At 39.0% G+C, this 15389-nt stretch overlaps 3 protein-coding genes across 6 annotated transcripts; all 3 read left to right on the plus strand.

The window, feature by feature from the left end:
* The first annotated feature begins 70 nt into the window (after nucleotides 1-70).
* Nucleotides 71-3454, plus strand: LOC148884599 (zinc finger MYM-type protein 1-like). 4 transcript variants are annotated; one of them, XM_089021291.1, is made up of 4 exons: nucleotides 71-495; nucleotides 706-804; nucleotides 940-1032; nucleotides 1179-3454. In XM_089021291.1, the coding sequence occupies exons 1-4, from the start codon at nucleotides 372-374 to the stop codon at nucleotides 3434-3436; spliced, it is 2574 nt and encodes an 857-aa protein (XP_088877417.1). In that variant the 5' UTR covers nucleotides 71-371; the 3' UTR covers nucleotides 3437-3454. The 4 variants fall into 4 exon arrangements, with proteins under 4 accessions (XP_088877417.1, XP_088877418.1, XP_088877419.1 ...); XM_089021292.1 differs by having other exon boundaries at nucleotides 1212-3454; XM_089021293.1 differs by having other exon boundaries at nucleotides 742-804.
* Nucleotides 3455-4320: 866 nt separating this feature from the next.
* LOC148884600 (uncharacterized) lies at nucleotides 4321-7641 on the plus strand. The gene is given in 5 exon segments (XM_089021305.1): nucleotides 4321-4767; nucleotides 5708-5800; nucleotides 5944-6036; nucleotides 6178-7433; nucleotides 7436-7641. Coding segments are annotated over 5 exon segments (1638 nt in total). The 5' UTR covers nucleotides 4321-4643; the 3' UTR covers nucleotides 7508-7641.
* Nucleotides 7642-9466: 1825 nt separating this feature from the next.
* On the plus strand, nucleotides 9467-14580 carry LOC148884601 (uncharacterized). Its single transcript, XM_089021298.1, has 4 exons — nucleotides 9467-9933; nucleotides 12281-12373; nucleotides 12518-12604; nucleotides 12753-14580. The coding sequence occupies exons 1-4, from the start codon at nucleotides 9810-9812 to the stop codon at nucleotides 14261-14263; spliced, it is 1815 nt and encodes a 604-aa protein (XP_088877424.1). The 5' UTR covers nucleotides 9467-9809; the 3' UTR covers nucleotides 14264-14580.
* Nucleotides 14581-15389: the final 809 nt, after the last annotated feature.

Here is a 15389-nt window from a genome sequence, read left to right on the forward strand (position 1 = left end):
TTCTGCGGGGAGGAGGAGCGGCATCCTTCACTTAACCCGGAAGTAACTGAAACAATGACGACGATCCTCTTCACAAGTCTAACGACCCTCGCACGGGCGCTACACTAAAGTAGTCCTGAATTAGTATCGAACGTCTCTGTCGCATCAAAACGGGATGCCCGATTTGAATCCGTTGTAATATTTTATCTACTAAATGTCCGTACCCACTTCGACCCCTCCGAACGCACATTAAAGAATCGCAGACCGTCTGTGCTTTTAGCTACTTTAGCTTAGCCAACTTGGCTAGTTCCTAACCAGTCGACGCGTTTGTGAGCAAAACATTGCAACGCGGATATCAAGGTGGCGTAAAAAGTGACGAGTGTTGGGTGAAAATGTGGGAAAGTAGAACAGAAGAGGACGATGGGAACTTTTGTGGAACAAAACGGGAGAGCGACAGGGAAAGTCAATGGATGGATGGAGTTTTGAAGAAACCACGAGTTGGGTTACACACAGCAGGTTTGTTTACGCCATTTTAGAATACGTTTCTAAAAGGCTTGTGGGCAAATTATTCCAGTTTTACTCGGCTTGCGTGGCATGTTTGTAAAATATAAAATGAAAAGATTAAACTCTTCTGTGCTCCGAGCCTGTTTCGTTCAGCAGTTGCCCATGTATAATTATATTATAATTATATTTTGAAGATATGAAGAGAAATTATGTGGCTGATAGGTATTGTCTTCATTCAATCTCAATCCTTTTACATGAAAGAAGTGGAGGATAAAGAGCCCCTCAAAATTAAACAGGAGGAGGAAGAAGAGTTCCAATACGGTATTTATATTAATATTTTCTCCTTTATTATTTTAAATTTTTTCTGTGATTATTTTTATTGTACCCCATAACATTGATACATGAGAAATGGCATGGCTAATATTCATTTGTCTTATTGTCTTCATCCAATTTCAGACATTCAATATAAATCCTGTTACATGAAGGAAGAAGTGGAGGATCAAGATCCTTTCAAAATCAAAGAGGAGGAGGAAGAAGCGTCCCAATACGGTATTTATGTTAATATTTTCTGCTATAAGATGTTATGTTTTTTTCATGTGATTATTTTTATTATACCCAATAGAATTGATACATGTAGATTGTGGACTAAGGTCATGACAACGGCTCATATGAATATTTCTTACTGCATCTTGCAGACATCAGTGATGAGCTTAATCCAATTTCAACAGACATTGAGTCCAAACCCCCTGGCATTAAAGACGACTTGAGGGATGAAGAACACCTCAAAATCAAGGAGGAGCAGGAAGAAGAAGAAGATTACATATCTAAATTGAAACAATTTTCTAAACTGGACTTTCAATCAAAGCAGGAGATAATAATTAAAGGAAGACCAACACCGGCGCTCAAAGGTTTGCTAAAGACAACAGGACAGAACACCCGTTCTTTTCAGACAGACTGGTACACACGAAAAGGCTGGCTGTGTGGATGTCCAGTAAGAAACTGCCTTTTCTGCTTTTCCTGCCTTCTGTTCTCAACTTCTGACAATGTCTGGTCTCAAATTGGATATTGCGACCTGAAAAATTTACAACGAAGTCTCATCAAACACGAGAGGTCGACCGCGCACATTCATTGTCAAATCGCACTAAAAACGTTCCGGAAGTCCAGGAACGACTTGGCTTTGGATGAACAGCGAAGACTCAACATCACCATCCACAATTCTAAAGTAAAGGAGAACCGAGAGATTTTAAAAGATCTCATCAACGCCACCTGCTTCCTTGCCAAACAACAGCTGGCATTTCGTGGAAATGATGACAGTAAAGGCTCTGCTAATCGTGGCAACTATGTTGAACTATTGCATGCTTTCGCTGAGAAAGATGACAGGCTAGCGATGCATTTGGAGACATCCTCTGTATTTTCTGGCCTGTCAGACAGAACACAGGACAATTTAATCGAAGCAGTTGGTGATGTCATTAGAAATGACATTAAAAAGGAGATCGGCGGAGCGCCATTTGTTGCCGTAGAAGTAGATCAGACCACAGATGTGACAAACAAGGCTAAAATTTCGGTCATATTACGGTATGTATCGACATCTGAAGCAGGCTGTGAGGTGAAGGAAGCGTTTTTGGGCTTTGACGACGTGAGTGAGGACAGACGCGCTCCTGCCATTGCTGAGTACGTCCTGGGAGTGTTGGAAAAATATCACTGTGTTGATAAGCTTGTCGCTCAGACATATGATGGAGCCGCTGTCATGGCCTCAGAACTTAATGGTGTGCAAGCTAAAATTCAAGAAAAAGTGCCCGAAGCCATGTTTATGCACTGTTACGCACACAAACTGAACTTGGTGCTCTTGCATTCAGCAAAATGCATTCCCGAATGTCGCACGTTTTTTAAAACAGCTGAGGGACTAGCGGCATTTTTCAGTAAGTCCACAAAGTGCACTCACTTGCTGGATGATGTCGTCAAGCGCCGTTTACCCAGAGCAGCACCTCCAAGATTGAGCTCTAACTCCAGGCTGCTGCAGACAATAAGCATGCACCAAAATGATCTGCGCACATTATTTCAGGTAATTACGGAAAATCCCGACAGCTGGGATAATGACACGCTGATGATGGCAGCAGGATACGATCGGTGGCTGTCAAAAGCATCAACATGCTTTCTCCTTATGGCGTATGAGGTCATTTTCAATGAAACTGACACACTTTTTAGAGTGCTGCAAAACAAAATGATGGACATTAAATATTGTCTTGCACGCATCCGCGACACTGTTGCAGCTCTTGAGCATATGAAACTGAATTTCGACAGTTTCTGTGAACAATTTGAGCAGAAGTGCAGCACACTGGGCCTGAAGGAAAGTGAAGACAGACGTATACATTTGATTAGAGGTGAACGAAAACGGATGTTTTGTAACATTCTGGAGAACATAAGCTGTCAAATGAAGGCAAGGTTTGATCATTTTGGTGAGCTGGCTTTTCTTGGTTTGGTGGACTGCGCAAAATTCGGTGAAATGGCGAAACATTTTGATGACGTGAAACTGCAGAGCCTTTCAAAATATGACAGGTTCTTTAACTTTGGGAAGCTAAAGGCGGATCTCGTTGGACTGTATAGCTCACGAACGGTGAGGGATCGATGTAAATCTCCTGGAGAGCTTCTCAGCTTTTTGGCCCAGAAGGATCTCATTCAAACTATTCCTGAGGCGACAAAGTTGCTCCAGCTCGTTCTCACTGTTCCAGCTACTACAGCATCAGTGGAGCGGTCATTCTCAGCACTGAAAAGACTGAAAACATACAATCGGAACAGGACTGATCGAGGACAACTTTCTTCACTGGCAGTGATCTCCATTGAGACAGAGAGACTTTTAAAACTGAAGAAAGATAAGGAAGGCTTCTACAAAGATGTTATCAATGCCTTTCTTCAGAAGGAGCGGCGCATGGACTTCATTTACATGTCTAAATAAAGGTAGAATGCTAACGTTTTTTTTGTATTGTTTTTTTTCTATGCTATAGTTTGTATGTATAAAGAATGCTGACATGACATTGTAAACAAAACGCGTCAACTGTTGCCAATGAAATGGTATATAAGCTACTCTGTCGAGTTTTGTTTGTAAATCTGACTGATGACGTGAGTGCCTCACCAGCCATGAACCTCACCGCACGTTATTTTATTCTTTTCCTTTCGGCTTTTCCCTTCAAGGGGTCGCCACAGCAAATCAGTGACCTCCATCTTCAGAGGTATGATCCGCATGTTTGTTTTGGCCAAGCTTTTACGTTGGATGCCCTTCCTGACACAACCCTCTTTTTATCCGGGCTCGGGACCGGCACATGAAGACTTATGTCCCTTTGTGGCTACAGAACAAGCAACTCGCTCAGTAATAGGCTCCCAAACACAAAATGGTCATCGGCACAGAAACAATCAAAAAAGCAAAACTATACTCACCATTTGACCATCTGATCTTACCATGAAATGGGCATGTATTTCCCTTAAATAAATAAATAAACAAATAACAAGTAAATAAATACAGACACAAATACAAAAAGAACTAAAATAACGATATAAATAAATAAGGAAATAGCTACATGAAATAAACACACACATACAAAAATAAATGAATAAATACATTTTCACTTTGCAAATGTTTTCCTTTGCTTCATTTGTTTTTATTAGTATTATTTTATTATTATTAGTTGTAGTCTGCAACTAATAATCATAATACATTACATTTTTAAGTGTCTTTCAAAACACTCAAGGTCACAGGTTTACAGTCACGCAATAACGTTATCTGCGGGGAGGAGCAGTGGCAGCGTTCACTCAAACCGGAAGTGACTCAAACAATGACGATGATCTTCTTCCTCTTTACAAGTTTTTGAACCACGCGAGCACAAGCCCTACACTAAAGTTGTCCTGAATTAGTATCGAACGTCTGTGTGGCATCTAAACGGGATGCCCGATTTTAATCCGATGGAGTAATCTTTTATCTGCTAAATGTTCGTACCCACTTCGACCCCTCCGAGCGCACGTGAAAGAATCGCAGACCGTCTTAGCTTTTAGCTACTTTAGCTTAGCCAACTTGGCTAGTTGCTAACCAGTAGACAGACGCGTTTGTGTGCAAAACATCGCAAGGCGGATAGCAAGTTGGCGTAAAAAGTGACGAGTGTTGGGTGAAAATGTCGGAAAGTAGAACCGAAGATGACTATGGGAACTTTTGTGGAACAAAACGGGAGAGCGATAGGCAAAGTCAATGGATGGATGAAGTTTTGAAGAAACCACGAGTTGGGTTCCACACAGCAGGTTTGTTTGCGCCATTTTAGAATACGTATCGAAAAGCCTTGTGGGCAAATTATTCCAGTTTTACTCTGCTTGCATGGCATGTTTCGAAAATATAAGATGACAATGTTAAAGTCTTCTGTGCTCCGAGTCTGTTTCGTTCAGCAGTTGCCCATGTATAATTATATCGCTGCTGAATATTAAAATATGTTTTTTTGTTGAAGTGTATTTGGAATATGCAGTCATAAAATAAGCGCTAAAATGAAAACAAAATCAATAAAAATATATCCCAAATGAACATGTACTGCAAGTCGAAAATGGGAACAGGACACAGTCAAATTTACAGTCACCCAAGTCAAAGATACCAAATTAATAATCACAAATTGCATTACTGTATTGGCCCGATTATAAGATGTTTTTTTTGCATTGACATTAGTGAAAAAGTGTGGGTTGTCTTATATTTGGGGTTGATAAATTATACCAATTCACTACGAGACCAAAGAAAGAAAAAAATGTGTGGGGGGTACTTGCAAAAAAGGAGGAACATTCTGATGTTGTATGCATTTTGCAGACACTTGTCTGATCCATATTAAAAAAAAAAACAAGTGGAGGCGATGGCCAGTCATTTATGAATGTGATTACATTTGAGTTGACATACTTAAATGTTCCGACATTAAGATTTAAATAAGGCAACATATTGTGATTTTTGTCAAATATATTGTAATTTTTGTCTCAGGTGTACTGTCATTATTTCCTGTGTAGCAATGTGTTGGTTTTCAAAGTATTTTTTCAAACTTGAGTCTTGAAAAAGCGGGTCGTCATATATTCGGGCCAATACGGTATTCATATGAACGTGTTGTGGTATTTTACATTTTTTCATGCGATTATTTTTATTGTACCCAATAACATTGATACATGAATAGAAATTATGTGGTTGACAGAAATTGTCTTAATCCAATTTCAGACATTCAATCTCAATCATTTTACATGAAAGAAGAAGTGGAGGACAAAGAGCCCCTCAAAATTAAACAGGAGGAGGAAGAAGAGTTCCAATATGGTATTTATATTAATTAATATTTTCTCCTCTTTATTATTGTAATTTTTTTGTGATTATCTTTATTGTACCCAAGTAACATTGCTACATGAAGAGAAATGACGTGGCTGATATGTATTTGTTTTATTGTCTTCATTCAATTTCAGACATTCAATCTAAATCCTCTGACTTGAAGGAAGAAGTGGAGGATAAAGAGCCCCTCAAAATTAAACAGGAGGAGGAAGAAGAGTTCCAATATGGTATTTATATTAATATTTTCTGCTATATGATTAAAAAAATGATGTGATTATTTTTATTGTACCCAATAAAATTGATACATGTAGATTGTGGACGAAGGTCATGACGTGGCTGATATGAATATTTCTTCCTGCGTCTCGCAGACATCAATGATGAGCTTAATCCAATTTCAACAGACATTCAGTCCAAACCCCCTGGCATTAAAGCGGACGTGAGGGATAAAGAACCCCTCAAAATCAAGGAGGAGCAGGAGGAAGAAGAAGCGTTCCTGCACATTAAAGAGGATGTGATGGATCAAGACCCTCCCCTAATTAAAGCTGATGAGGAAGAGCAAGAAGATATCAAGGTCCAATTAACTGGTATTTCTTGGAAGTGTACAGATGAAGATCTAAGTGTTAAATATGAAAGTGAGGATAGCAGAGTGACGGAACCACCATACAGGACCTTAAATCAACACATGACAACAGAGAGTGATCGATATCACCGTGGAGGATCACCAGAAGATGAACTCTTCGCTCCGCTATCAGAGAGTGATGCCGCAATGTCAGACATTCACAGTGACGACAAACATTTTGTGAAAGATGTAGATTATGAGTGCAATTTGAAGAGTCATGTGATTAGCCAAACTGGTGAGAAACCTTTCATCTGCTCCGTTTGTGGCCAAACCTTCTCTCGTAAACACTCGCTGACGACACACTCAAGAAAACACACTGGAGAGAAGCCATTTGGCTGCTCTGTTTGCGGTCAGACATTTTCGCGGAGCCATGTCTTGACAGTCCACCAAAGAACACACACTGGAGAAAAACCCTTTGCCTGTACTGTTTGTGACCAAACATTCTCTGTGAATGGGAGCTTGAAAAGACACATGAGGACCCACACTGGGCATAATCCCTTCTTTTGCTCTGTTTGTGGTCAGGGATTCCCTGAAAATGAACACTTAAATATACACAGGAGAACACACACCGGTGAAAAATGTTTAACCTGCTCAGAATGTGGTCAAAGATTCACTCAAAGAGGAGCTTTAATGATTCATATTAGAAAACACACTGGTGAAAAACCTTTTGCTTGTTTAGTTTGTGGCCAAAAATTCTCTCATGAGAGAAATCTAAAAAGTCATACAAGGACGCACACAGGCGAAAAACCATTTGCCTGCTCCGTTTGCGGGCAAACGTTCTCTCGCAAACAAGCTCTGACATCACACTCGAGAAAGCACACTGGAGAGAGGCCGTTTGCCTGCTCAATTTGCCATCAAGGTTTCTACCGTCGGCATGTTTTGATTGCTCACAAAAGAACACACAGTGGAGAGAAACCATTTCCCTGCTTGGTTTGCGGTCAAAAGTTCTCAAAAAAGGGATCCGTCCAAAATCATATGAGAACTCATACTGGTGAAAAACCATTTGCCTGCTCAGTGTGCGATCAAAGATTCTCTCTAAAGGGAAACTTAACAAGTCACACAAGAACACACACTGGTGAGAAACCCTTTTCCTGTTCAGTCTGCGGTCAGAGATTCTCTCAGAAGGGAACTTTAGTATGTCACACAAGAACACACTGGATAATACCCTATGAGTGCTCAGACTGTGGTCAAGGATTCTATCAGAAGAGTAACTTTAAAAGACACAAGTGTGCTAGTGATAAAAGTATTGCTAAGTAGAACTGTCAACAAAAATCAACTTTGGCCTCAAACTTTTCAGTGACTTCTGTCTGACTGAGGGAGTTACAAAAAAGTCACAATTGTATTCTACTTAGCTTATTGTATTTTATCAACCTTAATATATTGTGTGTACCTTTTAAAAGGCTCCTGTGGCCATGTGCTGCAAATGAGAACTGGTGTTATAACATTTAAAGGCATTTTCCCTGCCCACTGATTTTCGTGCATATTGGATTGGATTGGATTTGCCTTTATTAGTCTCACAGTGGAGAAATTTACATTTCACAGCAGCAAAGTGATGAAAGGAATGATCCAATAATTAAAGGATTGATTGAAGTTGTGTAACACCAAATCTACGACGTTTTTTTTTAATTGCATGTACTGAGTGATCAAGTCAAGTCATGATCAAGATAAACACATTGCTGAACTGTAAATAAAGGGCTGAATGTGCCTTCACATGGAGTAAAACATGGGGTGCTACAATAAAATTAAATATAAAAATAAAAACCCATCTTAAAACAAGGTTAACAAATATTTGCAGTCCATGATTGTATATATTTGTAAACGTGTGTGTTTAATTGCGTGAGACAAAAGACAAACTACTATGTCAAAGAGGTTTACTAAGCCCCAGATAACTATTTCCAAACAAAATAAAATTGTATATATTTGTCTTAAAAATTGCCTTGAACTAGATCACATTGGTACAGTATTAAAGCATCACAGACACCACCCGACAAGTTGTGTCCACAATTTATAAAATCACTTCAAATTACTTCTACTGACTGCATTTTACAAAGATTCTACCACATATAGCTATATTTGACTTTTTTAAATCATCGCTAAATATTCACAAAGTCTTGTTTTTGAGTTGATGATGATGCTGGAAGTGATGTGAATTTTGAAAACCCCTAGGCATTTATCATTGACCATAATCCGTCAGTACACCCCAACCTTAGAGCAGGGACCTATCAAAGCAGAGCTCTTGCACGCCACCTATATGTATCGGGCCAGAGCTACCAGCAAAAAAAGTTAATTCGCTAATGAAGCCTATTTGATGAGAAGCGAAACGTCCGACACCCTCAAAGAAGTACAGATAACGGCTGAAGAAACCTATTGGATTGCATGTGCTTTTATTCGTCTCACAGTGGAAAAAAAAATACATTTCACAGCAGCAAAGTTATAAAAGGAAAAAATGAAGAAAAAAAGAAAATACAGGAGCTGCTGGAAAGGCAGCCACCTTGTGGCCCCATCTTGAAGTCAAATAAAAACTAAATCACAAATAATATAACAACACAAAGACACGTCGAGTCTCCGTTCCAAACAACGCACAACAACACAAAGTGACAAAAAAAAAAGACAAAAAAGCAAGTCTCATGAGAGCACTTGCTGACACCTGCCTTCTCAGGCGCCATCTCGGACTTCATCAATGGACCACTCCCGCATGTACGACTGAGTGCTTACACAGACAAATAGCAGTTTTGTTTACACCATTTTAGAATATCTAAAAGGATTATGTCCTATTTATGACAGTTTTACTCATCTTGGCGTGGCATGTTTTGAAAATCTGAAATGAAAATATTTAACTGTTCTGTGCTCCTAGCGTGCAGTTGCCCACGTAGAATTATTTATATTGCTGCCGATTTTTTATAGATACTATATATTTTTTGATTGAAATGAATTTGAAATATGCAGTCATAAAATAATAAATTCCTTTCTAAACTCTCAAACTCAAAGACACTTTACAGTCACGCAATAATGTTTTTCTGCGGGGAGGCGGAGCGACAGCGTTCACTCAAACCGGAAGTAACTTAAACAATGATGATGTTGCCCTTTAACCACCCTTGACTGGTACTGCACGAAAGTAGTCTGGTATTAGTATCGAACGTCTCTGTAGCATAAAAACAAGATACCTGATTTTAATCCGATGGAGTAATCTTTTATCAGCTAAATTTTCGTACCCACTTCGACTCCTGCGAGCGCACGTTGAAGAATCGTAGACCGTCTGAGATTTTAGCTACTTTAGCTTAGCCAACTTGGCTAGTTGCTAACCAGTAGACGCGTTTGTGTGCAAAACATCGCAAGGCGGACATCAAGTTGGCGTAAAAAGTGACGAGTGTTGTGTGAAAAATGTGGTCAAGTCGAAGAGAAGAGGACGAAGGGAACTGTTGTGGAACAAAACAGGAGCGCGACAGGCAAAGTCAATGGATGGATGGAGTTTTGAAGAAACCGCGAGTTGGGTTACACACAGCAGGTTGGTTTACGCCATTTTAGAATACGTATCTAAAAGGCTTGTGGGCAAATTATTCCAGTTTTACTCAGCGTGCATAGCCTGTTTTGAAAATATGTAACTGTGCTATGCTCCGAGCGTGTTTGGTCCAGTAATTGTCCATGTATAAATAAGTATATCACTGCTGTACGTCTGTGTTAGCTCTCAGTCGTACAGGAGTAGTCAATCGATGAGAAGGTTTCTTCAGCCGTCATCTGTACTTCTTTGAAGGTGTCGGATGTTTCGCTTCTTATCCAAGAGGCTTCATCAGCGAACTAAAACGTTTTTTTTAAATTTAATTTAAAACAGATTCTTATCTTATAGACAGTGTTTTTAAATACCTGACATGTTTCGGCGTCTACTTCCGCCTTGTAGACGTCGAAACATGTCAGGTATTTGAACACTGACTGACAATACACTGTCTGTAAGATAAGAATCTGTTTTAAATTGGATATCAAGTAGACAGGATGAACTTAATACAACTTTTTTTATTTTTTTTTTGCTGGTAGTTTTAGCCCTATATATATATATTCCTACTGTTTGTGGTAAGTTCATACTGTCTACCTGATATCTAATTTACAACAGATTCTTTTCTTACAGACAGTGGCTTTTTTTAGGTAAAAAGCCACTGTTTGTAACAAAAGAATCTGTTGTAAATTATATATTCCTACTGTCCAGACGTGGCAGTGTCAGACTCTGCTATGATTGGTCCCTGCTCTCAAGTTGGGGCGAGCAGAGGACTACTCCCTTCGGCTACACTGATTGCTTCTATTGTCCTGACTTATTACTTCTATCGTCCTGACTGATTACTTCTATTGTCCTGCCTGAGTATGGGGTCTATGACTGGTCTGATTGCGCTATTGCTCTGGTATCAACTCATCAGCATAACTAAGCCTATGCTCAGAAGTCTTTCGCTAAAATTTTCACCTAATTGTCGTCAAATGAGTGGTTGCTAGCTTTTAGGTGCATATGTACTGCAGATTGAGGCCCACTGGTATTATCCCCGCGATGTTGATAGTCTTTTTTTGAGAATTTGTTTAGTCTCCCCAATGTATTGCTTTAACAATTTTCATTATTAAAATGTATTGAACAAACGACATTACTTTGGAAGGACTCTTAGTTTTTCAGAACCCCCTGCAATGTAAGGTACTGCTACTCCTCTCCTTTTAGTATCTTCACCCTTCACTAAATCGCCAAGTGGTGGTGAGGTTCAATTTGGATGGTTCCTACAAACGACTTATTAAGCAACATAGGCTTAGTTATGCTGATGAGGTCATACCAGGTCAATAGCGCAATCAGGCCAGTCTTAGACCCCATACTCAGGCAGGTCAATAGAAGTAATCAGTCAGGTCAATAGAAGTAATGAGTGTAGCCGCAAGGAGTAGTCCTCTGCTCCCCCCAACCTGAAAGCAGGGACCAATCATAGCAGAGTCTGGCACCGCCACGTCTGGGCAGTAGGGATATATATAGGGCCAAAACTACTAGCAAAAAATATACAGTAAAGTCTCGTTATATCGATATTCAAGGGAGTCCGAAAAAATATCGATATAACCGGGACTATCGATATATCCGACCCTGTTTGCATGTAATTTTCTCCGTGCGTGCATAGAAATAGTATCGATATAACCGGGACTATCGATATATCCGCTATCGATATATCCGCTATCGATATAACGAGACTTTACTGTATATATATAGTTCGCTGATAAAGCCTCTTGGATAGGAAATGAAACGTCCGACACCTTCAAAGAAGTACAGATGACGGCTGAAGAAACCTTCTCATTGATATATCACTGCTGAATATTTTTTTAGATATATATATTTTTAATTGAAGTTTATTTGGAATATGCAGTCATAAAATAAGAACTAAAAGAAAAACAACAATGGATACAAATACATCCCAAATGAAAACATGTACTGCAAGTCGAAAATGGGAACAGGAAAAAGAAAGAAAAAAATAGCGTTGGGGGACTCGGCAAAAAAAGGAGGAACATTCTGATTTTGGATGCATTTAAATTTTCTTTTTTTTTTAATTAATATTTAAATGAGGCAAAATAACGTGATTTTTCTCAAATATATTGTTATCTGTTTAAGACATATTGTCAGGTATATAACAATGTGTTTTCAATGTCTTTTTTTCTCAAACTTGAGTCTTAAAAAAGCAGGTCATCTTATAATCAGGGCCATCTTATATTCAGGCCAATACGGTATTCATATGAACATGTTATGGTATTTTACATTTTTTTATGTAATTATTTTATTGTACCCAATAACATCGATACACAAAGAGAAATGATGTGGCTGATAGGCATTTGTCTTAATCCAATTTCAGACGTTCAATCTCAATCCTTTTACATGAAAGAAGAAGTGGAGGATAAAGAGCCCCTCAAAATTAAACAGGAGGAGGAAGAAGAGTTCCAATACGGTATTTATATTAATTAATATTTTCTCCTCTTTATTATTGTAATTTTTTTGTGTGATTATTTTTATTGTACCCAATAAAATTGATACATGAAAAGAAATGACGTGGCTGATATGCATTTGTCTTATTGTCTTCATCCAATTTCAGACATTCAATCTAAATCCTATTACATGAAAGAAGTGGAGGATAATTATCCCCTCAAAATCAAAGAGGAGGAACAAGACTTCCAATACGGTATTTATATTAAATAATATTTTCTGCTATATGATTTAATTTTTTTCATGTGATTTTTTTTCATTGTACCCAATAAAATTGATATATGTAGATTGTGGACTAAGGTCATGACGTAGCTGATCTGAATTTTTCTTACTGCGTCTTGCAGACACAGACATCAGTGACGATCTTAATCCAATTTCAACAGACATTCAGTCTAAACCCCCTGCCATGAAAGAGGACGTGAGGGATATAGAACCCCTCAAAATCAAGGGGGAGCAGGAAGAAGAAGCGTTCCTGCACATTAAAGAGGATGTGATGGATCAAGACCCTCCCCTTATTAAATCTGATGAGGAAGAGCAGGAATATATCAAGGTCCGATTAACTGGGGTTCCTTGGGAGTGTACAGATGAAGGTCTAAGTGATGAAGATCAAAATGAGGATAACAGAGTGGTGCAACCATCAAGCAGTACCTTTATTCAACGCATGACAACACAGAGTGATCGAGGCCACAGTGGAGGATCACCAGAAGATGAACTCTTTGCTCCCATATCAGAGAATGATGGCGCAATATCACAAGCTCACGATGATGACGGCGACGAACACTTGGCGAAAAATGTAGATTATGAGTGCAATTTGAAGAGTCATGTGATTAGCCGAACTCGTAGGAAACCTATAACCTGCTCAATTTGTGGCAAAACATTCTGTCGTAAAGATTATCTGAAAATACACTTCAGAATGCACACTGGAGAGAAACCTTATGCCTGCTCCGTTTGTAGTAAGACATTCTCACGGAAATATCTCTTGACAGTACACCAAAGAGAACACACTGGAGAAAAATCTTTTGCCTGTGCTGTTTGTGACGAAATATTCTGTGTAGAACGGAGCTTGAAAAAACACATGAAAACACACACTGAGGATAATCTCTTCCTCTGCTCAGTTTGTGGTCAAACATTCACTCAAAAGGGAGCCTTACTGTCTCATACCAAAACACACACCGGCGAAAAACCTTTTGCTTGTCCAGTTTGTGGCCAAAGATTCTCCCGTAAGGGAAATCTAAATTGCCATCAACGGACGCACACAGGCGAAAAACCATTTACCTGCACAGTTTGCGGGGAGTCGTTCTCTCGCAAACAAGCTCTAACAACCCACTCGACAAGGCACACTGGAGAGAAACCCTTTCCCTGTTCAGTATGTGGTCAAAGGTTCTCAAAAAAGGAATCCATCAAAAGTCATATGAGAAAACATACTGGTGAAAAACCATTTGCCTGCTCAGTGTGTGGTCATAGATTCGCCAGGAAGGGGGCTTTGAAAAGCCACATAAGAATACACACTGGTGACAGCCCCTTTTCCTGTTCAGTCTGTGGTAAGAGATACTATAAGAAGGAATCCTTATTATGTCACGAAAGAAAACACACTGGAGAAAGACCCTTTCCCTGCTCAGTTTGTGGTCAAAGCTTCTCAACAAAAGGAACCGTCAAAATTCACATGAGAATTCATACTGGTGAAAAACCATTTGCCTGCTCGGTGTGCGGTAAAAAATTCTCTCTGAAGGGAAACTTAACAAGCCACACAAGAAAACACACTGGTGAGAAACCCTTTCCCTGTTCACTCTGTGGTCAGAGATTCGCTCATAAATCAACATTAACATATCACAAAAGATCACACACCATAGAATAACACTGTGTGCTCAGACTGTAGTCAAGGTTTCTCCTAGAAGAGTAACTTTAAGGGACACAAGTGTGCTGGTGATAAAAAAGATCTTAGACATGATATATCAGCCCTGATTTGTCTGAAAACGTTTCTTTTTCCATAGTATTTTTTTTATTTTTCATTCTTTACAGTATTTTTTATGCTAGTTATGAAATGAGTTTTTAAATCTTGCCCAGTATGTTCATCAAAACGATTAGTCTCTACCAGTAGAAAGTATCAATAAAAATACTGTTGAATTTGAATTGTAAATTTCTCCACTGTGAGACTAATAAAGTCATATCCAATCCAATTCAAATGGACTCAGTTGTGTTGGGTTTTCATCAATTGTCATTCCATGATTTCCTGTTAAATGATACGCTCCTCTGACAACTCAAAACTTCACCAAGAAATAGTCACTGTTCAATGAATTGGCAGAGTAATCAGAAGTACTGAAACGTCTGAGGGAAGATACATATCTATGAGCATCCGATGAATTGGACCGATGAACTGGACATTTGGGGTGGAAAACATGAAATTCTAAAAATGAATCAATCAAAAGTAGAAGTAAATAAAACAAAATGCTTTCATCGTTTATTTATGCATTCAAATAGTATAAAATGTATTTTTTTACATTTTCTTTTATTTCACCTTACACATGAACTGTGTATTGTGTCAATAGCTGGTCAAAATCGTGAGTCTCCCGACCAAATCGTGAGACTGAACTTGTATGCTTGAGATATCGTCATGTGTGCCGTGAGAATATATCCAATGTAACTTTTTTAAATTTTATTTTTTATCAAACATTTATGCGTACATTTCTTATCAAATGTGGTCATTGTCCGGCGTGCTGTAAAGACTAGCGGGGTAATGAAATATTCGTCCGGGTAGCAACACGTAGCTCATTGTCTCTTTCCTCCGAGAGACTTAGTGATGCACGTGAGATGTGGCGGTGACAGTCAAGACGTTTAAAAAAAGGCAATTGCAAACTCCGAATTTGGCTCTGTATAAGATTCTGGTGGGGGAAAAAGACAGCAAAGACGGCGAGCTCAAGGTAATATCTGTTCAGTGAAAGCTATCTTTCTATGAGACCACGCCTTCTCCATTCTGCCTGGTG

This window comes from Hippocampus bargibanti, linkage group LG18 (genome assembly GCF_051943395.1).
Source record: "Hippocampus bargibanti isolate YZ-2025 linkage group LG18, ASM5194339v1, whole genome shotgun sequence".
Classification (NCBI taxonomy): Eukaryota; Metazoa; Chordata; class Actinopteri; order Syngnathiformes; family Syngnathidae; genus Hippocampus; species Hippocampus bargibanti.